The sequence below is a fragment of the Bos taurus genome, chromosome 11 (assembly GCF_002263795.3).
Source record: "Bos taurus isolate L1 Dominette 01449 registration number 42190680 breed Hereford chromosome 11, ARS-UCD2.0, whole genome shotgun sequence".
Taxonomy (NCBI): Eukaryota; Metazoa; Chordata; class Mammalia; order Artiodactyla; family Bovidae; genus Bos; species Bos taurus.
Window position 1 is genome coordinate 73138580 of NC_037338.1, and position 27675 is coordinate 73166254.

General features: G+C 37.8%; 1 protein-coding gene across 1 annotated transcript in view; it reads right to left on the reverse strand.

Moving 5' to 3' along the window:
• Positions 1-27675, reverse strand: part of SELENOI (selenoprotein I) — a 45826-nt gene continuing 18151 nt past the window's right edge. Inside the window, exons 2-10 of the mRNA NM_001075257.2 lie at positions 27451-27519; positions 26896-27004; positions 24567-24641; positions 19908-20170; positions 18888-18996; positions 12305-12353; positions 10123-10303; positions 8722-8904; positions 1-6742 (exon numbers count right to left, since the gene is read on the reverse strand). Coding sequence (NP_001068725.2) covers positions 6644-6742; positions 8722-8904; positions 10123-10303; positions 12305-12353; positions 18888-18996; positions 19908-20170; positions 24567-24641; positions 26896-27004; positions 27451-27519 — 1137 coding nt within the window. The 3' untranslated portion in view covers positions 1-6643. The remainder of the gene's footprint in view (positions 6743-8721; positions 8905-10122; positions 10304-12304; positions 12354-18887; positions 18997-19907; positions 20171-24566; positions 24642-26895; positions 27005-27450; positions 27520-27675) is intronic.

Consider the following 27675-nt stretch of genomic DNA (forward strand, 5'->3'; position numbering starts at 1 on the left):
AAATAATTAAAAGGATTTAAAAACCATTTACTCTTTACTTTTATTACAATAAATATTTATCCATAATAGAGTTAAAACAATTTTAAATTAAAACCTACTGCATTACTTTTGGGTTTCACAGCAGCAGAAATAAAACATAAATTCAGTTGAGAGCGCAAGGCTTCCAGAATCCAGTGGCAAGAAACACAGGTCTTGATTATGTGGGCGAGCAATGGGGACCGGGAATACCGATGACACAAAACGAATGGTGAAATGCACATCTGTACCCTGTTTGCACATCAAATTACCTAAGACCTCACAACATTCCAGCTAAGGAATTTAAGCAAGTTGTGACATCCCATTTCCCACAAAAGCTAGAGTTTTCCCCCATCAAGCCCAAGAGCACAACTGCTCCAAGCACTGCCTTCTGGCCAGGAATGGGCCCCACCATCATTCAAACCCTGGAAGCCTCAACTCTGGTGGAAGCAACCATCTTCTCACAAGTTTTCTGACTCACACAATCCCTGGTGAAAGGGAAGCAGAAAATGACATGTCGAGGCCTTTCTTGGGGACTAAGATGGAAGGCAAGAAGGAAAGACTGGAGATGCAGATAAGGAACAGGCTTCTCAGAGTTACAGGGTACATGCAGATTAAGTCAACATGAAGAAACAGTCAGTCTGGTGAGGGCTTATCACCTTGCTGATAATCAAGAGTAGACTGCGCATACATATGAAAACATTATACATATATATGCACAAAGAATATATGTATACATATTAAATATGTAGGCATCCACACACCACACATAACCAGATAAAATAAATGCTATGTTATTTGCTACGAACACGGGCAAGTCCTAAGTAGACCAATTATAAACATGTTCAATTAAACTACTTGAAAGGGAAAATAACTCTGTGTTCCTTTCAACTTCTCTCACATATTCCATTTGTAGCAGACACATTCCAGTTACTTAAGTGGTATTGTTTCTAGGTACCTAAGGGGATGGAAATCATCCTTCTGTTTCAGAATACTACAGAAAGCAAACTGCAATAGGACCAGGCTATACAAATCAATAATTGATTTGGCCATGATTCCCACCACCTATTCTTAGTCACAGGACATGAAACCTTACTCAGAAAAGCGTCAATTTCTTTTCCTACCATTGGCTACAAATTTAATCTATTCTGTTAGATGGGAAGGGAAAGGGAGAATGCAGGTCGAAAGGAGTTTACACCTTAGCAACTGTTCACTGCCTTCCACTTTACCCAGAGGAAATACTACTTAAAAAAAAACAAACTCTGAAATTTAGAGTTTAATACTGAATTCTGCTTTCTTGGAACATTCCATAAAAAGCAAACGATTACCTGTAGCTGGGTTTTTGTCTCCTGAATAGCTGCTCTAATGGGATACGTTATTTAAACAAAATAACCCACCCAAAAATGTTCATACTGTGGGCAGTCTTAATTAGTACTTACTAAAATAAGTCTGATACAGAATGATACCAGTAATTCAAACAGATTCATAATGCAGCATTCATGGACCTCATAAAATTAAAACAGGCCCCTCCTATAATCTGATTAGTAACATGAAGTGCTGAACATGGTTCTAGTCAAGAACTTACTCCGTGTATGTTTCAATAAAAACCAAAATCAATTCCTATTCTGTTATCCATAGAAACTGCTTAAAAAAGACTTTAGCCTAAGAGTTACAAGGCATCCACAGCATTTAGCCACTCTGTGGGTCTCCAAAAGTGTCTGGTTACAACGTAGCATTAGGTACTCCATGATGATGATCCAATTCATATGCTTTCAAAATAACACTACCCTGATTGAATCTGGTTTTCTAAGAATCATTCTATGAAAAGACAGACAATGTGAATGGCCTGTAGGAGACCAGACAATACTTCTGTGTCCAAACGGACTCTCCCTAAGACAAGCCCTTGTTAAAATATTCTAAAATCAGTCCATGTGCCATTTTCCAATTCTGGGAATCTGGCCTTTCTCTCCAAATGCAATATAACCCACTCACTCAGGCCACTTGTGAAAAAGGCCGCAAATGCCAAAACTTCTTATGCTACCCGAAATATTAGTTCATTTAAGGTATGTCTGAAAAAAGAGCAAGCATCTACTTAAAAACAATTGGCTAGATTACTGTCTTTCGCATATTTATTAAAAAGGAAAGCATTACTAGTATGCAGCTTTAAAAGGTTGTTTACCGTGCACCACAGAAACAATGGAGATGAATTAGCCAATAAGTCCAATTCCCACGGCTCCACACAAAGGAAAAAGTAAACACACTGCCACTTTCTCTGGAAAAGCTAGACAACCATGATTTACCATATATCCTAAAGCAACTGTCTGCCAACACGTCAGGTATCTGTACCACTGTCAAACATGGAAAGTAAAATACACAAATCACATGGGTTACACAATAAAGGAAAATCTGAAAATTACTCAAGCTTCCTAAAATGTACAGGACATCATACTTTCAAGTTTCACAGTGATTAATTTAACACCATTTTACTGTTAAAACTGTCACTTAAAAGGTACATGTCAAAGTGCTTCAAATGCAGCATACTAAAAAATCTCCCTGGAAGTTTCTAGTACTGGCAGCTCACTGAAGACTATTCACCCACAGGGTGTTCAAGAATGGACATGTGGCCTTACAAGCACACCTCATGGGACAAAGAAAATTTCAATCTGATTTCACAAATTTCCTATAGCGTGCTCCAGCAAGTCCAGAACTGAAGTCAAGATAAAGGCCACTCTAAACACAGGAATCAGCACCATCAAAGATTTCTGTATCTGTTTTTGGCTTACTGGCGGACCCAAAGTCAAAAGATCTAGTCCTTCAGATTTACTTTGTTATCTCTGGCACATTCCCACTCCTTGCCTAGGTGAGAGATCTAAGGCCATCAAGGAAATCTGAATGTGGCAGGGTACAGGGGGGCGACAAAGCAAGTGGAGTCTCTGTCCCAGGTGGTGGCTGGTTAAAGGGAAACCCAGGGGAAGAAAGAAGAGGAAGAGTTGCAAACAGGTTTCCTGTTAAAATATTAAGGGGAGAAGTAGTCTCTGATTCAAACACTTTCACATTACTTTTTCATTCTCCATAGATTACAGAATCAAAGCCTGCTTTGGAAAGCAAAGTGAAAAGTGAAAGGGAAAACGCTCAGTCGTGTCCGACTTTGTAACCCCATGGACTATGTCCATGGAATTCTTCAGGTCAGAATATTGGAGTGGGTAGCCTTTCCCTTCTCCAGGGGATCTTCCCAACCCAGGGATCGAACCTGTGTCTCCTGCATTGTAGGCAGATTCTTTACCAACTGAGCTATCAGGGAAAGCAAGATGTGTTCCAAATGCTTTTGGACTGACTACAACATAAATTAATTCTTTGAAAACTGAACACTTAGGAAACTTTCAAATTCACATTTGAACTTGAAATTAATGGAGGAAGGACAACTTAAATTGTGACAGTTTTGAACTGTGCACTGCAGTAGCATCACTGGGCACTGAAGTGATCTCTTCTTCCCCTTCAAGTAGACACCATCTATGCTTGCTTTCTCCTTTGCATGTTCCCCGACTGCCCAGGCTCCAGGTCATGATCAGTATTCTTTCAGGAACTAATTAGAACTGCGGCAACCCTAGACAGGCACTCCTCTTCCCAAGAGCTCTATATTAAAATAGATAACATGTTGGTAATAGTACTGTAACATTCTAGGCCATAATCAGAATCAAATCTTCTTTTTAAAATTTAACCATGATATTATTAAAATGCCAGGAAAGACTATTTTACTTCTTGATTTGGAAGTTATTCACTCTATTAAACCCTTAAGACCAAAACCCATGAATTACATCTCTTACACATTAAGGGAGGAATGTTGGTTAAATTGTGGCAATTTTAAACTGTATGTAGATTACACTAAGACCATGAATGTTATTAAAGGATCATAAAAGGCAACATGAATATACTGAGATATTTTTTAGATTTTTCTATCCTATGCCCCTCCTCAAACATAGGGGAATTTTCTGACAAGCATGAAAGGACATTTTTCATACCATAACCTGAAAAGAAACTTCCTACAGGTCTAGGTAACTTTGGTCAGAAGAAACACAAAGCAAACCTCTGGCCTGGCTAAGGCACTCTGTTCTGAAATGGACAGAAAACATGCATGCATGACCAATTATGCCACTTGCTCCCCAAAAGGCAGCTCAGCATATGCTAGGAGAAAGGCTGGGGTGTGAACGCACCCCAAAATATCATGCATAAGCCTGAAACACCTTTTATACTTTGGAAATGTTATGATCACTGGCGATGATGTCAGTTCACAGAGCTCTTTCTAACCAAGTCCTGCTTCAGTTGCTAAACCATACATGACAAATATGGGCTTTCACGATACACTTCAAGACAGCAGACTAAACCAAAAAAACGAGTCAACAGTACATTAAAGAGTTGCAAGTCCACAGTATTCTGAAACAGTTACTCACTTTTCATCTTTTATCTTCCTAACATCCATCTTTTTTCATCTCATGATGCCAATGAAACTGACTACAGCATAATTCTTAACTACCACGGGGAAACATGTTATCAAGTATAGGCACAAAACAATTTTCAAATAAACCTGATGCAACAGAAAAAGAGCAGAAACACACTTTGAGGTAAAAGAGACCCAAAATTACAGGACATGACCCTATGCCAGAAATAAAGGGTATTTTTTTTTTTTTTTTTTTACTATACTGTACAAAGTGACGAAAGCCTGTGGTCCAAATTTGCCATTTCATAAATATTTTTCAGCTCTTACATAATACAGATGAATCTAATTTTTGTATACAAAGTCAACAAAACAATAAAATGATTAGCTTAAAATCTTAAAGCAAAGCTTTGTTCCCGGCCCAAATTAACACCTTATCCAGTTCGATTTTACAGATGACACAGAACAAGGTATACAAAAATAAAAGAGTTACTTTTACTTAATCAATTCATTCTCTGACCTCCATGATGGCAATTTAAATAAACATGGAATCACTATCCATATTCTCCTGTGTTAGTTTCCCAACTATTTTCGGTGTTCATTTTTGTCTTAGACAAAGTCACGGAATATACCTCAACCTTTACAATTTTTAAAAAATTGAGTACAGTCAGCTCCGTGATGCTTCATTTCTAATAACTTGATGACAATGATTACAGTTCACAAATTTAAAAACTGAAATAATAATTACGTGGTTATTTTTACAAAGTGGCAGATTAAAATCCAACAAAAGAATACACTATAATTAAATTTAATGATGGGCACATTTATAGATTAAATAATGATTATGGTTTTAATTACATTATCAACACAGTGGTGCCTATTTTATCCAAGTGCAATCCGTCCAAAAAAAAGGGTTTAAGATATACTCTTCATTCAAGCACAAACTTCATTCAGTGGAAAATAAAAGAAAATCAGCCAGTAAATTTCACCACCACCAAATTAAGGAGACAAAATCAGAAAGAAATAGAATATCCACATTCATGAAAAGCTGTGATCATAAAAGAATCATATGAAAGTCAAAAGAGATTTTTAAGTTTGTCAGTAAACCTCAAAAATTATTCCAAGTCATATTAAAGGGTGTAAATACTCAGTAAGGCATATATATCAAAATTTTTCTTCAGGTGGAGAAGTGAACAAGTTGGGGAAGAGAGAAGTTCTCTCTATGTCTTTATCTTGTACGAAATAAAAAAAACAGCACTATTTCCTCCACAGAAATCTAGTTTCGCAGCAACGTTCACAGTAGTAATTTCACAGTGAGGTTCATGAGATTCCTAACTCCTAAGAAGCTTTTTTTCTTATAAGGAAGTTAATCTATGTTCCTCACAAGTAATTATTCTAAGAATGGGGCTATCACATGCATTCATATGATCATAGTTCACAGGCACCAAATCTCAACAACTTGTAGCTGAGGGGAAAAAATGCCACGTTTAAACACTGAACCATGCCAATGAGTGAGCCATAATTACAATCCATTCTCTATTAAGTCTCAATAAAATATTTTTCTTTAAAAGAGAATTAAACCACTTATCAAGATCTGTTCCATAACAAAGAGAGCCGGAATACTAGAGAATTTAAATATATATATATATATATAAGCTCTCTTAGCACATGAGGATAAAAGGCATTTCCATGGGAAAGTGAAACCAGTATTTGGCAACTGTATATTGTTCTCTAATCATTTGGCTTTCTTGCTGAAAGTGACTTGCTCTTATCTTTTCCCTATATTAGATTTGGGGTACTGATAGCTTCCACAGCTAAAGACTTACTACTAAGTACCAAATATGAAAACACGTTGGATCCTCTGAATGTTATCAGTGTTCCTAAACAAATATGAGGGTTTGAAAAATAAAATCCAAGCATCTTTAACTCTGTATGAACCAAAACATTATGGACTCCTAAACTACAAGGAACATTTTGCTGGGCTATTACGTTTAACCAAAACAACACATGGTTTTATAAAAAAGTAAGCTGGGAGTTAATAGGTCCAATATTCCACAAGTTCAGATATGTATCATTCCTGCTGTCCAAGTACCACACACACACTGAGTTCCCATGTCTGTTAAGTAGATCAGTTTAGTTCAACGGTGATGGATGAATATTTACAAGCATCTTATTTACAGTACTTCTTTCTGTAGATTACAGGCCAATATTCTTTTCTTCTACTCCTAGTCAATCCGAGTTTGGTTTTCTCAAGGAGAAGGGGTAAATGTGAAAATGGTTGCTCAGCTGCTTTACCTATAGAAAACCAGAACATGAGGCAATGACAAATACATACATAATTTCTTTAAAATGCATACAGAATTCATCCTCTGGAAACAATTTACTGGCACGGCAAAAATCATTAGAAATGAAGAGGTCTCTCTAGACTAGGATAGCAGTAGAACTAGCTGGCTAAGTGAGTACCAGAACTATCCTGGGAGAGTTAGGACTTACACCTGGGTCTGCCCAACTTCAAAATCTAGTCTTTGCAGAGCCTCCCAGACCACAGAGCCTTACATTCAAATCTACTGCAAAACTATAGGGTTAGTTGATTTATACTATCTAGCAGATCAAATATTTACATATATGGTTAGAGTCAATGTTCACCTTCTTACAATGCTTCTAGGTAGTCAGATGTGTAAATTTTTGATGGTTTAAGCCACGTTAGTTAGGGTATCCCTACTAGAGGGTAGGCAAGAGCAAGGTAATGTGCCAGCTAGCAAGTATTGTTTACTCAGTACTTCTTAGTTTCATTCTCATTCTTAATATTTACATTTCAGTAGAAGTAATGAATGTTTTTGTGTGGTTCAGCAAGTTTTACCTTCTGGTCAAAAGTTGTAGAAGTGTTAAGAGAGTAGAAAGACAGTCAAAAAAAAAAGATGTTCCTGGAATTTTTTTCAGTTAGCGTGTGCTTTTATTTATTTTCCAGATTTTTAACAACAAAAATGTACTGCCTTTGTAATTTAAAGATAAACATGTTTTGGTTTGGTTTGGCGTGTGTATACGGAGTGTATGTTTTCTGAAGATAGACTTCTGAAGGATCACAGATAAAACCATTATGAAAGACACTGGCAACTGTATTCTACTTCATGCACATGACTGATTAATAACAGAATAAAAGCCTAAAAATGTTGATATAAAGCATGTAACACTAAATTTGCATGAGCAAAATCCTAAATGACTATGTCTTTGTGTCACAATTCATAGACTTATCATGGTTTTTTTTTAATCTACTTTGTTTCAACAAATATAGGCTACTTTGGGGAGAAACACTAAGGGAAGAAACATACACAAGGTATAAAAAATTATCAAACATGACAGGCGTCCTGTTTAAAACATATATAGAAATAAAGGCATTTTGTTTCTCAAATTGATCCACAGCAAGGTTCTTTTCAAAACAAACATATCAAATAGAAGTATTTTTAAAGCCATAAAAATATGAATATCCTCCACATGACCTGACTGCTATGAAATTATCCTCAAAAAACAAAGCAAATGAAGGAAAAAACATTATTACAGGTTGTTCACTCCAACTTTATTTGTAATAGTGAAAATCTGCAAAGAATCTAAATGATTAAAATAACTGGGTCACGGTTAAGCAAACTGACATTAAGTAATTTCCTTGACGGAACACTGTACAGCAATTAAAAATCATAAATACAAGACCATGCTAAGATATGTAAAATAATTACAAAACAATGCTAAAGTGTAAGGAAAGAGGAAATAAACTGCATGGTTCTGACTTTCATTTTATTATATGGTTCTTGGTCCATTTGTCCTGAAAGCAGTTTCTTATTTTAGAAGAGAATATTAAGGTTTGCAGAAGATTTCTTAAATCTACTTTCTTCTGTATTTCCTCTCATGAAAATGTGCCTAAAGCTAAAGAAGCGAGTTTAGAAATAGATAATCAACAAATGGGATTACTTTGTCCAATATAATTAAAAGTGCCAAAAAATAAATAAATAAAAGCGCAAAAGAGCTTATAATTCTATTACTGAGGAAATGGTTTACAATTCTTCTCATTTAGAAACAAGAACTAATCCTTCACAATAATTACCCAGCTTTTAAATTATTTGTAGTTTAAAACACTACAACAATATCTAGAATCATACACCTGGATATTATCCCAAAATTCTTCCAGTTACTCTAATAAGCAAGCTTCTTCTGAAATTTTCTCTCACCTGCATTCCACTATTTAAGAACCAAATGAACCAATTCTGCCCTAGCTTACTCACCACTCGTACTCCATAGTGGATGTGGGCCAAAGTGAAAGCAGCCGTTAGCGTAAACAGGAGAATGCTCTCAACGTAAGGGGTTACTCCTACATTCACCACCATGACAATCACAAAAAGAGGAAGCAGCAACCAGTTCAAAGTCGGGCACCGGGTACTGCTCATTTGACAAACAATCAGCTGACACTGGAAGTTATTTAAAAGAAAGAGAGAATAATAATTTAATTAAAGCTCTAGTCACTCCAACACTTAAAAAGCATTCAAACAGTTGAGCCAAGATATGTATTAAAACATTACATTATTGTCAAGTTCCATAATTCTCAAATGCTCAGGAGTTCAACTGGACAGCTAGCTACCCCAGCCTCCAAACCTGCAGACCCTCAGACTGGAAGATAATTCAGTAAGGATGCCATAAGAAGGCATTCTCCTACTCGATTAACAGTTTGGATAAAATAAATTGCTCCCAATTTTAAGATTCTATGATATATATGAAAATAATTCTTTCAGAGCAGCCTCCCCAGCACCACACAACTCAATTTCTTCTAGGTGATGAGGAGATGCTACCTCCAATTCAGTCATACTATCACAGAAAACACCTCAAAACCTCTTTGGCTCTCTCTACTTCAACACCTTACTCAAATATAGTTTTATTCCTTCAGAGATACTTTTTGTACAATATGTTAATGTTTTTAGATCTTTAGATGAAATCAGCGTGACCTGAAATAGTAAACACATGGTACAGACATAGAAACATAAACTTGGGGGCTAAGTTAAAAAATAAAACCTTATTAAGGATCTAGCCTGAGCTAGAGCACAGGCTTCCTGGCAGTTAGGACTACCAGGGTCTTTTCTCAACCCCTCCTGATCATCCCTCCCTGTCTGCACTCTTGCTGGGCTATAGCAGAGGAAGGGATTTTTTTTTTTAACATATGCAGTATTTATTACAAAGTTTTTATTCTATTTTCTTAATTTAAAAACCAGTTGATTAAAAAATATGTGGGGTATACGTGTGTTTTTTTCTCTGCCAAACCCCCTTCCAAGCTCCCTAAATTAATCCTTAGATCTGCTGCCATTTCAACCACACTATTAATAATATTTAGAGTCTGAAAGGAATTATTCCATTAATTCTTCAGCAGGCAACTAAATCAAAAAATTTAAATGATGCCATGGTTCCAAAATACTACCGCGGTTTCCAAATCCTATTGGTTTTAAACAAAAATAAAATAACTTTCTGCATGTTCTGTATACTAACATGTTCTGCATGTTAGTAATTATCCTTTCAAATTTCTGACTATAAGATCTTTAAAATCTGCTTATTCTAATACTATATAAGATTTCTCAAACTATCAAATTCTGTCTAATATTTCTTATTATGTGCTATGATTTTTAAAAGAAAAATCTTACTGTGCTGTTGGCAAAGGCTGTTCCAACCATTAAGTAGAACACTCTAGGGTGTAACTCTAAAATATCTGAAGGTGACAGGAGGATCCACGCTGTAGACAAAATGAATAGCAAACATGGAGAAAAGAAGGGAACCACAGCTTCATAGACTGAATTGTGTTTCAACGTGTTATTTTTATAGCTTCTGGAAAAAAAAAATCAAGTAATACAAGAACATTATTACATATAAAACTCAATACTATACTTGTATCTTTATAGTTTTCAAAGTACTTACACACTTATTCTCTTATATTTATTCACAGTAACCTCACAGGATAGGTAGAACCAACATTATTAATCCCATTTTAGAGGCAGGTTAAGTGAGGATGTAAGAAGCTAAATTTACATAAGTGCAAGTGTTAGTTGCTCAGTCGTTTCTGACTCTTGTAACCCCATGGACTATATAGCCTTCCAGGCTCCTCTGTCCATGGAATTCTCCAGACAAGAATACTGGAGTGGGTTGCCATTTCCTTCTCCAGAGGATCTTCCCGACCCAGGGACTGAACCAGGGTCTCCTGCATTGTGGGCGGAGTCTTTACCATCTGAGCCACCAAGTTAATCCCATTTTTAGAGGCAGGTTAATCCATTTTAGGGCTTCCCTCATAGCTCAGTTGGGAAAGAACCCACCGGCAATGCAGGAGACCCCAGTTCGATTACTGGGTCAGGCAGATCCACCAGAAAAGTGATAGGCTACCCACTCCAGTATTCTTGTGCTTCCCTTGTGGCTAGCTGGTAAAGAATCTGCCTGCAATGCGGGAGACCTGGGTTCAATCTCTAAGTTAGGAAGATTTCCCTGGAGAAGGGAAAGGCTATCTACTCCAGTATTCTGGTCTGGAGAATTCAGTGGATTGTATAGTCCATGGGGTTGCAAAGAGTCAGACACAACTGAGCAACTTTCACTCAATCCCATTTTAGAGGCAGATTAAATGAGGATGTGAGAATTTAAATTTACATAATTTGGTACCAAGTGGCAGGGCCAGGACTAGAATGGAAGTCTTCTGATTCCCTAGTCTCATTTATCCACCTAGAAAAGTTTTATTATCTGGTCTGGATCCTATGAAATTACATTCTAATAGGAAAAACTAAAACGAACACAAAACCATACTACAAGAGTACCTCACAGGGCTGTTATGATACACAACTTAACAGTGAGAGACTCTGAACCGAGAGGGGCCACTGCATGTCTTGATGGCTCTGGGCACACAGGTGGTAGCACGCTCACACATGTCTGCTCATCTGAACTGAGCCCTCAGTCCTCATCCCAATTCAGCCAATAATTATATAACCTTGGGCAAGACACTGCCCAATCAGGACCTCAACTTTAGAAGAATTATCTCAAATTATCTCTAAGGCTTTTAGAGCATTACATTTTATAACTTTTATGAATGACTGCCAGTGGTCATAAAGAGGGAGATTCAGAGAGACAGGATTGTGCAAGACAAATCTGAGCACTGAAAAATGAAGTGGAAAGTACAAGAAAATGTTCCAAGCAGAGGAAACAGGGAGTGGAGGAAAGAGTGGGAGCAAAAGTACTGAGGAAGGAAAGAACAAAATACATTCAGGTCACAGAAGGAAACTGAGTGTGCTGAGCCCAAGTGGAAATGTGCATAAATCAGAGAGATGGAAGTCCACCAGGGCAAGTCCCCTCCCAACCCCTACCCGACTCCTCAGGCACGCCCCACTCTTCAGGAAGTTTGATATGGTGCTCTTTAAGAAGAGTCAGCATAGCTCCAGGGTTTGGTCTTCAACTATACAAGTTCAGAAATTTCATTTTATGATCATGCTAACTAAACTTACCTATAATCAACTTATTAAAACTTATAATCAATTCATAAAAAGAATGTAAACCTATGAATATTCCAATAGGAACATACTCTCTTCCAATTCACTCACCCCCAAAAATGACAAATTAGACTGATAAGCCCAAAACTGTTACTAAAAAACTAGTTCTGAGCTAGTTGTGTAGTTGAATTGACTACACAAGCCACTATAGGCAGATGATCCCAATCTCATTCTAGATTCAAAATACAGCTTCACAACCTTTTCAAAATGCCCAGATTTCAAAAGAAAGATCCTAAAATTCACCTAAATAACAATTTCTAAAGATTTTCATATTTCTTGTCCAATTAAAAAATAAAGTACTTACCTGAAAAAATTTAACAAACTCATTGGAAGAGTCACGCACAGTGCACAACCTGAAGGAAAGAACAATTAAATTATTATGAATTAATATTCAAGAGAGATTTTTATAATAATTGAATACATACAAAATATGTAATATTTTTAGATGCAACAATTTTCAAGTTCAGATTTACTTCTGTAATGAAACTAAATACATTTTTGAACAATATTTGCAACTGGAAGAGTGGCAGTAGTTTGGTGATTCATAGCAAGACTCATGGAGCCAGAGTGGGTTGAATCTCAGTTGTGCCACCAATTGGCTATGGGACTTCAGGCAAATTAATTTTTCAGCGCCTCAGTTTCCTCTTTTATAAAATATAGATAATAATAGTAACAATCCCATAGGGTTTTGGGAATTAAATGAGTTATTACATGCAAAGACTCCTGGAATAGTACCTGATTTATAGTAAATTGCATCGTGTATGTTATTTATTGGAAGAGGGAACCATTAATATTAACAGATCCTGCTGCTTCCTTTACACTTATTTTTACCTCCCTGGCGTTCTTAATTTCTCCCCCTACTCTATACACTAATTCTTTCTCCTCAAAGCTAAAAAGACAGCCTTCCCAAGAAACATTATCATTGTTCCTGCTGTTCTCACTATCTACTATCTTACTCTGCTATCTCCTACAACCCAACAAACTTAACTTGTCTTTAACTCCTCAGCTGCTGCTGCTGCTGCTAAGTCGCTTCAGTTGTGTCCGACTCTGTGCGACCACAAAGATGGCAGCCCACCAGGCTCCCCTGTTGCTGGAATTCTCCAGGCAAGAACACTGGAGTGGGTTGCCATTTCCTTCTCCAATGCATGAAAGTGAAAAGTGAAAGTGAAGTCGCTCAGTCATGTCCGACTCTTAGCAACCCCATGGACTGCAGCCTACCAGGCTCCTCTGCCCATGGGACTTTCCAGGCAAGAGTACTGGAGTGGGGTACTACTCCAGTACTTCTCCGCAACTCCTCAGCACTCAACATAATTCTGCCTCCCTTCTGCAGAAACTGTACTCTTGAAATTTATCAAGCTCTCCTACTCAGTTCAGTCGCTCAGTCATGTCCAACTCTTTTTGACCCCATGGACTACAGCACTCCAGGTTTCCCTGTCCATCACCAATTCCTGGAGCCTGCTCAAACTCATGTCCATTGAGTCAGTGATGCCATCCAACCATCTCATCCTCTGTTGCCCCTCTTCTCCTCCTGCCCTCAATCTTTCCCACCTTCAGGGTCTTTTCCAATGAGTCAGTTCTTCCCACCAGGTGCCCAAAGTATTGGAGCTTCTTCAGCTTTAGCATCAGTCCTTGCAATGAATATTCAGGATTGATTTCCTTTAGGATTGACTGGTTTGATCTTGTAGTCCAAGAGACTCTCAGTATCCTTTCTTCATTCCTGACTTCTAAGTAAGATGACTGGGCTGACCACCCACTAACTGCAATTCTTTCCTCTCGGTCTTGGTGATCCCATTTGCCCAGTGTTCCTGTCAGCCATCCAACCATTCAATGATGTCCTTTAATGGCAATCTCCCTCCTACATATTCCTAAATGACTGACTGAAGGTGCATCTACTCTCCCTCAGAGAATCTTCTCTTACAGCTTTAACCATAAGCTCCCTGCAGTTGACCCCAAAAATCTTAATACTTTTGGGCAAATCAGACAATCTCTCTGAGCTTCAGAGAAAACAACTGTACCATAAGGATGGGCTAAATGATTTTCTAGGGACCCCTGAATCTTAAATTCTCTGATTCTGTGATCTGTAGTGATATAAAGTCCTAATCTTTTTCTGTTTCAAACTCCAAACCAATACATGTGGTAACTTTTGCACGTTTCATTTGGATATTTCCTTGTCACTCAATGTATTAGCCCATTCTGGATTCCCAGTGACTAAACTTCGCTTGGGGGTGGGGAGGTGTGTTGTCAATGCAGCTATGACATTAAGGAGCAAAGAGAGAAGAACATTCCTTCAAATAATTCCTAACACAACTTGCTAAAAATACATGGAAAAAAACTATAATTCAACAATCAGAAATCTCACCTCAAAAGAGGAATTACTCTGCTACTTCCAAGCCCAACTGGAACAATGTTCCCAGATTAGAAAATCTTAGAGGGAATGGAAGGAGAAGACAAGATGTCTTCAATGTCCTCAGAAACTTTCTGTAGCTTATTTCATGTTAAGCTGAGGAGCACTGGTAGGGAGCAAGGCTAAATGTATTAACCCAGAATCACTTGTAGCTTTCAAGCACTTAACTAAGATAAAATCTTAAGCACAGTAAGCATGTAGAAAGCCTGAGCTCTATATAGGCTGCCAAAGAAAAACACTGTATTTACTATTTCTTCTCTAAATGGTAAATAGCATTATGTGAACCAAGAACTTTCAGATGTCCAAGCTGGCTTTAGAAAAGGAAGAGGAACCAGAGATCATATTGCCAACATTTGCTGGAATCAAATGGAATCAAGCTGGAATCAAGACAGATGGGAGAAACATCAACAACCTCATATATGCAGATGATACCGCTCTAATGGCAGAAAGCGAAGAGGAACTAAAGAGCCTCTTGATGAGGGTGAAGGAGGAGAGTGAAAGAGCCGGCTTAAAACTAAATATTAAAAAAACTAAGATCATGGCATCCAGCCCCATTCAGTTCAGTTCAGTTCAATCGCTCAGTCATGTCCGACTCTTTGCAACCCCATGAATCGCAGCACGCCAGGCCTCCCTGTCCATCACCAACTCCTGGAGTTCACTCAAACTCACGTCCATCAAGTTGGTGATGCCATCCAGCCATCTCATCCTCTGTCGTCCCCTTTTCCTCCTGCCCCCAATCCCTCCCAGCATCAGAGTCTTTTCCAATGAGTCAACTCTTCGCATGAGGTGGCCAAAGTATTGGAGTTTCAGCTTTAGCATCATTCCTTCCAAAGAAATCCCAGGGCTGATCTCCTTTCGAATGGACTGGTTGGATCTCCTTGCAGTCCAAGGGACTCTCAAGAGTCTTCTCCAACGCCACAGTTCAAAAGCATCAATTCTTCGGCGCTCAGCTTTCTTCACAGTCCAACTCTCACATCCATACATGACCACTGGAAAAACCACCCATTACTGCGTGGCAAATAGAAGGGGAAAAGGTAGAAAGAGTGACAGATTTCCTTTTCTTGGGCTCTAAAATCACAGCTGATGGTGACTGCAGCCACGAAATCAGAAGACGACTGCTTCCTGGCAGAAAAGCAATGACAAACCCAGACCATGTGTTGAAAAGCAGAGACATCAGTCTTCCAACAAAGGTCCACACAGTCAAGGTTATAGTCTTCCCAGCGGTCATGTACAGTTGTGAGAGCTAGACTGTAAAGAAGGCAGAATGCCAAAGAATTGATGCCTTCAAACTGTGGTGCTAGAGAAGCCTCCTGAAAGTCCCTTAGAGAGCAAGGTTTGATTTCAAACAAGATTTGAAATCAAACAAGGGAAATCAACCCTGAATACTCATTGGAAGGACTGATGCTAAAGCTGAAGCTCCAGTATTTTGGTCATCTGATGAGAAGAGCCGACATATTGGAAAAATCCCTGATGCTGGGAAAGATTAAGGGCAGAAGGAGAAGAGGTTGTCAGAGGATGGAATGGCTGGATGGCATCACCAATGCAATGGACAAGAACTTCAGGAGATGGTGAGGGACAGAGAGGCCTGGTGTGCTGCAGTCCATGTGGTTGCAAAGAAACACAACTGGGCGACTGAACAACAACTCTAAGTAGTACTTGATGTACTTTCTGTAAAGAGTATTTAATTGTTAAATACTTATCTAGTAAACTCTATATATGAGAATGATAGAACCCACACATATGCAGACCTGCTTTTATTATTACCATAGGAAGGTCCAGACTTCATAATATAGGAAGCATGGGCTATCGAAAAGTTAGAATTCATAAAAAAGGATTGAGTAGAATGAGATGAACACCAAGGATAGCATGATCACAACAAATATTCTGGTTCCTCATCAGTGGTTCCTCATTTCTAGGCTTATTTATTAAATAAAAATTTCAATAAAAAACACCAAGACAAAAAATGCTTCAAGTAAAAAAAGACATAACAACAAATAAGAGGGAAAATGTCATTTATATCAAAACAAAAGATTACTATCCCTAATAAAATGCTTCTAAAAATAAAGGAAGTCATTAACAATCCTATAGCAAAAATTGACTAGAAAAAGATATAAATGACTCTCAAACACTAGGAAAGTTCATCCATAAGAGAAATGCAAATTAAAACTAAACAGATATATCATTTCTTATCCCAACTGGCAAAAATCCAAAAGTGTGACAACATACTACATTGGGAAAACTAAATAACAGGTACTTTTATTTATGGGTGGTGGGAATTCAATATTAGACAACCCATATGGAAGGGAACAGAGCATTTAGTGAAACTGCACACCTCTGCCCTTTACTAACATGTCTACTTCTAGTGATCCCTTCCAAAATACCCTGGCAAAAATATGAAAAAGACGTTTACATGGACAGATGATTTACTTCAGCAATTTGTATATCAGCAAAAAACTGGAAATAACCCAAATGTCCATCAGTAGGAGGCTGTTTGAATAAACAATCGCACAATCACACAACGAAGTACCAGGCATTTGTAGGAACAACTGAGGAAGATGGCTACACATCACTATGCAGTGATCTCTAAGATATACTATCACGTGGAGGGAAAACAAGCGCACAGGTAACAAAATACGTATAGCAGGCTACCATTTATCCACGAAAGAGGGTGATAAAACCACACACGCACACTTACTTATAATAACAAAAAAACAATGAAAGATTAAGTAAAAAATTAAAAACTAAGAATATGACAGAGACTAGACTTCTTTGAATATACCTTGCTTTATATATAGATCTGACTTTGTAATTATGTGAAAGGAAAAAGTAATCCCTAAAAATCAAAAGTAAAATGAAACAAACTTAAATGTACATATCCACAGAATGGGAACTTTAGACTATAATAACCCAACTGGGCATCTCCAGTGGAATAAACCATGAGGACAAATGGAACTGCAAAAAAATCAAAATCTTAAATGATTTTCGGTAATGATATCGTTGCTGATTTGGGTACTACATTCTGAGACTGTTATTGTTTTATGGAATAAAGCAAATGAATTTTTTGTGTCACTGAAAGCAAAGACTTTTGTCAGAGTTTAAAAGAAAAGCAAATATAAAATCAACAAAGTAAGATATCTATATTATCAAATTTGATTTGTATTTATTAGTATGAATTTTATGAGGTAGTTTATCAAAACACAAACTTTATTCCCCCACCTATCCACTGAAAGAATGGATTCCTAAGCAATGATCGTCAGTATCTGTTAGTACCATTAGCTGAAGAGCTAAGGCAGAACTTTGGAACAGAAGTACAAAACCTCAACCCTCTGGTCACTGTTGATACCATAAAAAGAGAGACAATTAGATACTATGTGCCTTCTAGTGATACAATAGGTAGTACCATTACCTAATAAGTACTGTTGCCAAAAATGTATATACAAAGAGAATTGTAGCCTATTAAAGTATCTACTTAACATTCCAGAACTTACATATCAAAGATACCATTTTATCTCTAAATTAACATTTAAATGTAAAATGCAGCAAATCTGCCTTAGGACAAGCTGCATAAATCAAAGATTCACTCATGGTAGCAGATGAAAAATAGCTAGCCTTTTCAAGGTAAAGAAATCACAGTTATACAGCCACCCAAAAATGAACATTTGGTAGATTACAGCAGGGTTCCTAAAATATCTGCAGTCCAGAGCGACAGAAAATCCCTAAACTACGCCTTTTCTGAAAGCCAGTGCCTAATGCACCATCTTCTCGGCTGTTTCTAAGCCTTCAATCCCCACTCTGCAACCAAGCTTCACTGAGAGAAGGGGAAGGATTATTTTTTAGATAAGAGAACAGAGGAACAGCCAGTAAGTGTTTTTGTTGTTTTAACCCTACAAAGTTCTCAGTGCCACTCCTGGTGTCCCAAATAATAACCCAGATTCCTCTTCCTCTTTGCCTCTTTCCATAAAAATTTTCTCCCTGACTCAATTATCCTATAGATATCCACTCTGTCTAAAATCAAAAAAGAAGCATTACCATGATCAAAACCTTTACTAAGCATTCAGAGGCTTAAGAAAGAGTGTACCTGAGAGGAAAGAAGCTAAATTTTTGGAGTGGATGCATTATAAACACTGTGCTTTGTCATTCTATTTCCTCAAACTAATAATCTTTGATTTCGAGATATGCAGTGGGAATCAATACTGAATGTCCACCTAAACGAAGATCCTCCAATATCTAAATTAATTTGCATAGTTATTTTACAAGGTTTGTGTGATGTATTTTGGTATTTCCTTCTGATTAAATGCAGCTTGGTGCTGAACAAAAGCAAAACAAAGAAACCTTATTTTCCTTAATGGTTTGGTTGAAACCCTATAGGTTATAGGGTTGTTCTACTTGCTGGAGGGGAAAGAGTATTGTTGCTTGTTACAACCAAACACTGGCTTTGATAACAAAGTGATGTTAAAACAGGCTTCAACATGGAGCTTCTTACCAAAGATCATTGCAGTGAATAGGTCTCTATATAAGAAATTAAACAGGAAAGGTTCATACCAGGCCTCAACTCCCACAACCGCAGTCACTATGTAGACAAAAGAAATAGTCTGGAAGGAAAATGCAGACAAAAGCATACAGAGCATTAACAGCTGGAAAGATCAGGCAATCAACAACGCTTTATGCAGCATAAGTCTAGGAAACAGTTTTAGTAACAGCAAAACATGTGCTTAAATTTGATACCGTGGCAAGTCTTCTTGCCTTTAAAGTTGGTTGTTTTTTCTTTAATAACTAACTTCTAGACAATGCAAGCGACTAGCCTCCTAAGGCACCTCATAAATTGGTTTAGCCACAGGATGATCCAATCTGCCCACCCAATCCCCCTCTTCAAACACACTCCAATTTCTGATTCTTTACTGGAGCTTCAGATGCAGATGGGCAAAATGGCGACACAAAAAGCTGGGATTCTAAGGCAGGGAGAGTTAATAGCAAGCCCTGGTAGTAAGAGAAAACTCTTTACTCACTGAAAAGCTGGCCATGAAGACAAAAAGCCAACAATTATATGTGCATAACTTTCTTCATAAAATCAACAGTTTAAATGAAGGTTTGTTAAGAAACTGTTCATTTTTTAGTGTACTAATGGCACTGTGTTTTTAGTTTTTTAAAAGAAATCTTACTACTTAGAGATATACAGTAGCCTATTTATCATATGTCAAGATTTTCCTTTAAAATAATTGGGAGGTGGTAAGGTAAGGAAGAATATATATGAAATGAGACTGGTCATGTGTTAACTGCTGAAGCTAAGTAACAGGTACACAAGGGTTTCATATACATATATTTTTGTGCATATTTGAAATTTTCCATAAATAAGTAAAAATATATATATAAAATAAAAAGGGGAAAAAATTTAAAGCACTCAGCAGCTCTAACCAAAAAAGCATAAGGTCAATAAAGAAGGAATGACAAACTCTCCCAAAAATGTATGGCAATGTTGAAAAATTTAAGAAGAACACATACTTACCACCTGGCTAATGTCATATCCCCATGGCAGGAAAAGAATCCCTGTGTTATACTTTTCCCAGTGAGACAGGATGAAAGAAAACAAAACTACCCATAGCAGGAGATAAAGAACGAAAACACTGACACCAGATGATCCTCGTCCAAAAATGGAATACACGGTGACAACAAAGTAAACACACGACCAACTATCCAGGCCGTGGTCAAAAAGCTCCCCCAGCGGGGTGCTGGAATTGGTTCTGCGGGCTTGCTTTCCGTCCACACCATCTGCAACCGAAACACATTACACGGGGAAAGGTCAATGTCTGCACCAGAATGGAGAAAGTCGTCTTTAATAAAATGGAGAGAGATGCAACAAAACATATCAGCGTACCATAGAAATGTTAATTAACTCAAGTATAAATATCAGACAGTACTATAAAAATCCAACCTTTAATTCCTACAATGCAAAGATTTCAGAAATAAAATCTGTAATCTCTCAAAGTTTAATCCAAAAATCAAAATGTTAAGTCACACTGAATGGTGTTTCCATCTAAAGAAGCATTCTACTCTGAACTCTGAATTCCTCCAAATCTGCCTAGTAACTGAGTTGTTCCACTAGCCACAAATTCTTAACCCTCCAGAGAATACTCAATAGTTGTTTATTATAATTTATACTCCTTGCTCTAGGATCCAAAAACACTCAGTACTTCAGTCATAACATGTTTCATTCTGTTACATATCACAGTCACTTCTTTACAGATGGACCACTTCCATAATTTTAAGTGTTTTCAGAAAAGGCTTTGCACATGGTGTTGAGTAATTATAAGAATTAAATTTACTGAAACTGTACAACACACTATAGGGGGGGTTGGTGCTGCACTGTGCAACTTGTGGGGTTTTAGTTCCCCAACCAGGAATCGAACACCAGCCCTCGGTAGTGAAAGTGAAGAGTCCTAAACACTGGACCACCAGGGAATTTCCACGATGTAGTATTCTTATAGTATGGTGGCTCAGCGGTAAAGAATCCACCTGCCAATGCAGAAGACACAGGTTTGGTCCCTGGGTCAGGAAGATCCCGTGCAGTAGGAAACAGCTACCCACTCCAGTATTCTTACATGGAAAAATTCCATGGACAGAGAAGCCTGGTGAGATACAGTTCATGGAATTGCAAAAAAGGCGGACATGACTTAGTGACTAAACAACAACTATTCTTGATGCTGTGAAGATTATAAAAATCTTAGCATAAACTAAGTTTGTACCCTCAAAGAGTTTACAGTTGAGAAAGGAGACAAAACATGACAGATATGCTGATATGATGAATCACAAACCACAGAAGAGTACAGAAAAGTGACAAGTTCTCTTCAGGCTAAGATAAACTAAACTGGCTTTCCAGACAAGATGAAATCTGAGTGGGGACATAAAGAATGAGTTGGATTTCAGTAGATAAGAGATAAAGAAGTGTGTCGTTTCAAGAGGAGGGAGTGTTCTCAGCAAAAACACTAAGATGGAAAAGCACATGTGTGTGCAGAGAATGCCAAGTAGTTTAATTCAACCAGAAACTATACATGAAGAGTGCAGTATCGAGAGGCTAGAAGGGAGATTTGAGCCCATTTAAAAGTATCAGGGAGTCTGAGGAGCTACTAAAATTATCTGAGTGGAGTAAGAAGACTGAAAGCCATGCAGTGTTTCAGGAAGACAGACCTGACATCAGTGTAAAGGACAGGATGGGTTGAGACGGAATGTGGTGGGAATGAAAACCTGGAGGCGAGCAAGATACTCAGAAAATAAAAAAGACAATGCAGTAAAACAGAGGTGAGACAGAAGGACAAGAAGATCTGGGTAACTAAGAAAGCGGTAGTGTTACCAGAAACAAGAACATCTGAAGAAGGAGCAAGACTGATAGAAAAGATGCTGAGTACAATTTTATATGCTGAAATTGAAGTGCTGACAGGCTATCTACAATAATGTCAAGCAACTCAACCTAAGGGTAATTTACTAGCTACTTAGAAGATAAATAAAGGCTAGATACTAACACGTGAGTCAACTCAATAGTGTTAACGATCAGGATTACCAGGGAATAACAGAAGGAGAAAGAGAAAGCATGTTGGAACACCATTTAGAGGCAGAAACAGAGAAGCCTGGGGGTATGGGGGAAGGAACAGTAGAGGAAGAGAAAGGGATAAAGGAAGAGGGGAAGAGGGAGACAGAACATACAACCCAGCCAAAAAGGAAGGCAAGAGACTGAATTATAAAAATTCTTCCTCCAAAGAAACAGTTTTGTTAATTAAATGCATCAGAATTAGACTAACTGTGGGGACTTTCTGGGTGGTCCAGTGGCTAAGACTCCACACTCCCAATACAGGTGGCCCAGGTTCATTCCCAGGAACTAGATCCCACAGGCCGCAACTAAGGTTCTGCAGGCCTCCACAAAGATCAAAGATCCTGCATGCCACAGCTAAGACCCAAATTTACACACTGCAGTCAAATAAATAAATAAATACTCAAAATTAAAAGAAGTAAAGAATTAGACTAATTGCAAAGATTCAGAGTCCAGGAATTTAAAATTCCTTATCATTACTGTGTTTATCTAGCTCACCACAGTATTATCCCCAGTGACTAGCTCAGACCGTGGCAAAGACAGCCTTTAAAAATATTGTTGAGGGCCTATATGAAAGGATGAATCGCAAACTCCTGCCTGCACACTGATCTCTCTGTTACATAGGTTTGGGAGCTTTTTTGTCCCCGAGTAGCTAAAATATTTTCTAAAAGTCTTTTCTCATTATTTGCTGCCTTAATTTCCTATTCTCAGTGCCATTTCTGTGCAGTTACAAGTACTAAATCCATGAACTATGTAATGATTAGGTTTTTCTATGTCTTCTCATTGAACCCATTCTGGCTCCATACATCTGGGGTCTCATAATGTGTCATATGTCTCATAATGTGTTTCATAATGTGTTTTCATAAGAAAGGCAATTCAGCCCCCATCCCATGTATTATGAAAAACCCACGAGCAAAATCTAGAGCAGTGCCCTGTGACCCAACACATTAATATTTCTGCAGCAAAACATAACAACAGCCACATTGGTGGAATAAATGAAGATTATAAACTGTTAGTTCAAGGTAAGCTTTGCAACCAACAGTTCATGTTAGGTCAGGATTTTTGCCAGAATTGTGGCAACCTAAAACAGAGAACACAGTACTTCAAAAGACTCTTGAGACATGCTATGAAAAGCCAGAGCCTTCAGGCCACCCTCTCTTTGTCCCTATTCCTCCCGAGTAGTCCTTAGTAACCAAATTCTGTAGCAAGAAAAAAAAATTTTTTTTGACTGTGCCACACAGCCTGTGGGACCTCAGTTCCCTGACTAGAGATCAAACCTGGGCCCTCAAACATGAAAGCGTGGAGTCCTACCCACTGGACAGCCTGAGAATTCCCTACAGCAAAATTCAAAAACCAGCTTATCTTTAATAATGAATGCACAAAGCCTCTGTCTATAGAATTTTAAAAAGAAAAAAACTAGGCTTTTGTCTAATTCTTAATTTCATTTTCTTCCTTCCCCACTCTTAACAGCTCTGGCCACTCACCACGCCAGGATTTAATCCCTGTACCAAATTATCCTGGTGTTAAGAATACAACTCATCTTTATCTGAAGAGACCTAAGCAACTTTAATTCAGGGTCTGCTACTTCACGTTCATTTAAAAACTATATACTGAGTGCCTCCCATGTAGCAGGTACTGTTCTTAACACTGGGCACCCAATGAACTAAATAAAGCACTCACCCTCAAGGAACTTATATTATATACACACACACACACACACACACACACACAAAAAAGGAGAAGGGGGTACACCACATAGCTTGTAGAATCTTAGTTCCCCAGCCAGGAGTGCAATTCCCACCCTGTAAAAAGCGCAGAGACCTAACCACTGGACCACCAGGCAATTCCCAAGGAACTTACATTTTAGAGTAGACGGACAACATACAAGTGGGTCATATGGTTTTAAGCACAGTGGAGAAAAATAAAGCAGGGAAGGAGACCTGAAGAATGCAGGACAAGCTGCGCCGATGATCCCAACAAAACGCACTCTTGGCAGACTAGATGCTGTGGCCTGGCCCAGTGGACTTCCCTGACCACTGCTTCCACCAAACAAAAACTGATCACTTCTGTGTTTGTTCCCCTGCTGTACTCTATTATAGCACCTTTCTCAGTATTCTGCAACTATTTGACATGTCAGTATTGCTTCCCAAACTCATGGCAAAAATGATGTCTTATTCCAGAGTTGGGAAATATTTTTTGTAAAGGGCCAAAGAGTATATAGTTTAGACACTGTGGGCCAAATGGTCTCTGTTGCAACTACTCAACTATGCCTCTGCCGTAGGAAAGCAACCACAGACATGCAGAGGAATGCGCAGTAAACCACGACTTACAGAGACAGACAACGGGCCAGATGTGGCCCACCAGTGGCAGTCTGCCAACGCCATCCTATTCCCCAAATTCCCAGCAAATGACAATATTCTTCACAGAGAAACTCAAGAATATATTTATCAAGTTACACAGGATATTAATAAACCCTAGTTAAAATGAATTAAACATAGGAGAAAATGATAACTTACTGGGTAGCTAACCTTGCTGACAGTTTTGCCAGCCATTGACTAAAATGAATATTTGCCAATTTCTTACCTAGAGTGTAGGCCATGAAGTTGAGGATGCCCACTACAATCCAGACCCAGTCGGGTACATGCTTGTGACCTGGTGCTGAAAGGAAAGCAACCCCAGTTTTAATGCAGTCTAAGTACAATTGTTGGAACCATAGCCTATACTGTCAAAAGAGAAATGTTTCTCTTTATTAAATAGAAGCTGAAATACTTTATAGTGTATCTTAAATGCATAACTAGGTAAATACTAGAATATATCAGCAAACTCCGACAAAACCCAAGAAGTAACTGCCCAACCCTCATAAACAATAAGCATTTATTTTGAGCTTTAATCGTAACTGAAGACTGAATGTTCTTCTTTACTTGAAAATTACTTATGTGCCTAGAATGAAAAATGTTTTTGGAATTTAAAAAATGCTTGTGTTTAATCCGATCCTTGTTGTTTATGATTATACTACAAACATGTAAAAAGCCTCAACCTATACTTTCTCACTAAATTATTAGCTGAACAAAAGACCTTCGGATTTGGGTATAGATAAATCATCTCAACTGGATGATTTAGTCATCAGGATCATTCTGAAATGTCTGGACCTCACTTTTTCCCCCTAAGATAGAACAAGTGAGCTTCAGGAGGTCTGGGTTCTAGTCCTGGCTCTATAATCAACCAATAGTGTAGCCTTGAATATATTATCTAACCTTTCCTGATTTCCACTTCCTAAAAATACTGGGACTAGATAGTTCATCTGGTCCTTCAAGTTGTATGACTTGGGGAAATATATATATATAGTTACATATTTTAGAGCTAAGTAAATAATTTTATTTAGTCAAAGGAAATACTATTTCTAGTCACTAAGATTTTGAGGCTGTTCTGAGGATTGAAATACAATTTTTTTTTAAAAAACCCACTTAATATCAAAATCGTGCTTCATGAAATTTAATCTTTCACATGGTATTTTATGATATTCAATTACCATTTTATTGCACATAGAGGAGCAATGGTTAAAATTTTCAGTTTATCAAGTCAGGCATAGGTATAGTTTCAATATTCAGAATTCTTATAATATCAAAAGTCATTAAATGTTTAAAACTCTAAATTCTCCTACAAACACAAAGTTTTGAGAGATTGTTAGTTTCTCTAGGTCAGTGCACAAAGGTCTGCTGAACCCATAACACAGATGAAATACAGTATTAAACTCCTGACTATATCATTTATAAGTATTCTTATTGGAAAATATATCCTCTAACTTAGAATGCAAAAAACACTCATCTACCTCCATCTTTCTAGTCTTCTCAACTTCATCCACCTGTTGAGCAATTAAAAAAAACACTGTCTCCCACATATGCCCTCCCCGCCCAACCCCAAATACACTCCAGATTCTCTCTGGCCAGGGCAGAAGCTGGGTGTGGAAGGAAGAAAAGACCAACAGGTCTGAAAGAAGACACTGGGAAAAGGCTGAAACTGCCTCCAAAGGAACATTTTTCCTCTCCTCAGTAAGGGCCCAGACTTCTGTCAATAAATATTTAAGGTCTAACAACCATTTTCAGGGGGCTTCCCTGGTGGCTCAGTGGTAAACAATCTGCCTGTAATGCAGGACACCAGGGTTTGATCCCTGGGTTGGGAAGATTCCCTGGAGAAGGAATGGCTACCCACTCCAGTATTCTTGCCTGGAAAATTCCACGGACAGAGGAACCCGGCAGGCTAAAGTCCATGGGGTCACAGTCAGACATGACTGAGAGATGAACATTTTCACTTCACTTTTCAACCATTTTCAGAGGAAACTGGGAGTTATTAAAGGCAAGTACAAATGCTGTGCAGAGGGCTGGAGAGACCATGTTCCCTCCATAAAAGGGGGACTTTTATTCGATAACTAGAAAGAGGGAAGGGATATTTCTGGTAGGTTTGTTGGGCCATGCTTATATTCTTTTGAGGCAAAACGTCACAGTCCTAATTTTCCACTTTTTATAAATCCAATTACTCTTTATATACAAAAACCTCACTGCTTTTTAGGTAGCATATCCAAATTCTAGAAATCAAGTTGGTTTCTAGAACTTCTTAGAAGCATACATAACAGATTGTGAAAGCACAACTTAGCTTTTACACCCAATTCTAACATTTTATATACCCTCACTGACTCGATGAACAAATGAGTTTGAACAAGCTCTGGGAGTTGGTAATGACAGGGAAGCGTGGCGTGCTGCAGTCCATGGGGTCGCAGAGAGTTACACATGACTGAGCAACTGAACTGAACCGATAATATTCAAAACTTTTCAGAAATGCAAGCATCTTAACAGAATCAGAAAATAGCCATATCTTATTTTCTATTTAAGATTTTATATTAAAGCAATAATCATACCTGAAGCATAAAAGTCAGGATCAAAGTATGCCAAAAGTAGAAAATTGAACACAACCAGCAGAAAGCCAGAGAAGGTTATCAGATTTGGAGCCAGCCAAGTAGGAAATACCTATTTTTTTCAAAATAATTACAAAATAATTAAAGTAGTGAAATTTCTGTCCATTATATACCACAACATACAAATCTGTCATAATAAAAGCCATAAATTTGGATTATATGTAGGAGTTACATACATTAAATTGCAAATCATAATCTCCAGTTAATAGAAATAAGCATTTTTATTTTCTATGTTCTAAATAATTCTATAATCAATAAACTTTTATAATCATAACATTTTAGAAGCATTTAAGAAGCATTTTATAAATATAATGGATCTAAAGTATAAACTTATACTTCAGTGATAAGATAAATCAAAAGGTATATGACTAAGGGAAGGGAGGATGGGAGAGGCAGTTTCTCTAAGGGTCTTATTGTTACATCTGCAGTACTCCATAAAACAGTTTAAAATATTTAAACTTTACTAAAACCCAAATGCATGCTTATTAATCATCTTACCTTTACTACAGTGTTCCAAAATGGGTGCATGACATACAGAGAGAGTGGATTGGTATCCACAGCACTGTACTGTTAAGAAATGAAAGAAAATATTCAGAGTTAATCCTTGCATAACAGCACGCGGAACAATATTTCTCAAATGAAAATAATAGTACAAAAGTAACCTAAAGAATATATCTACTTATATGATGTCCTTATCTAAATAACAGAACTAGAAAAGCATGA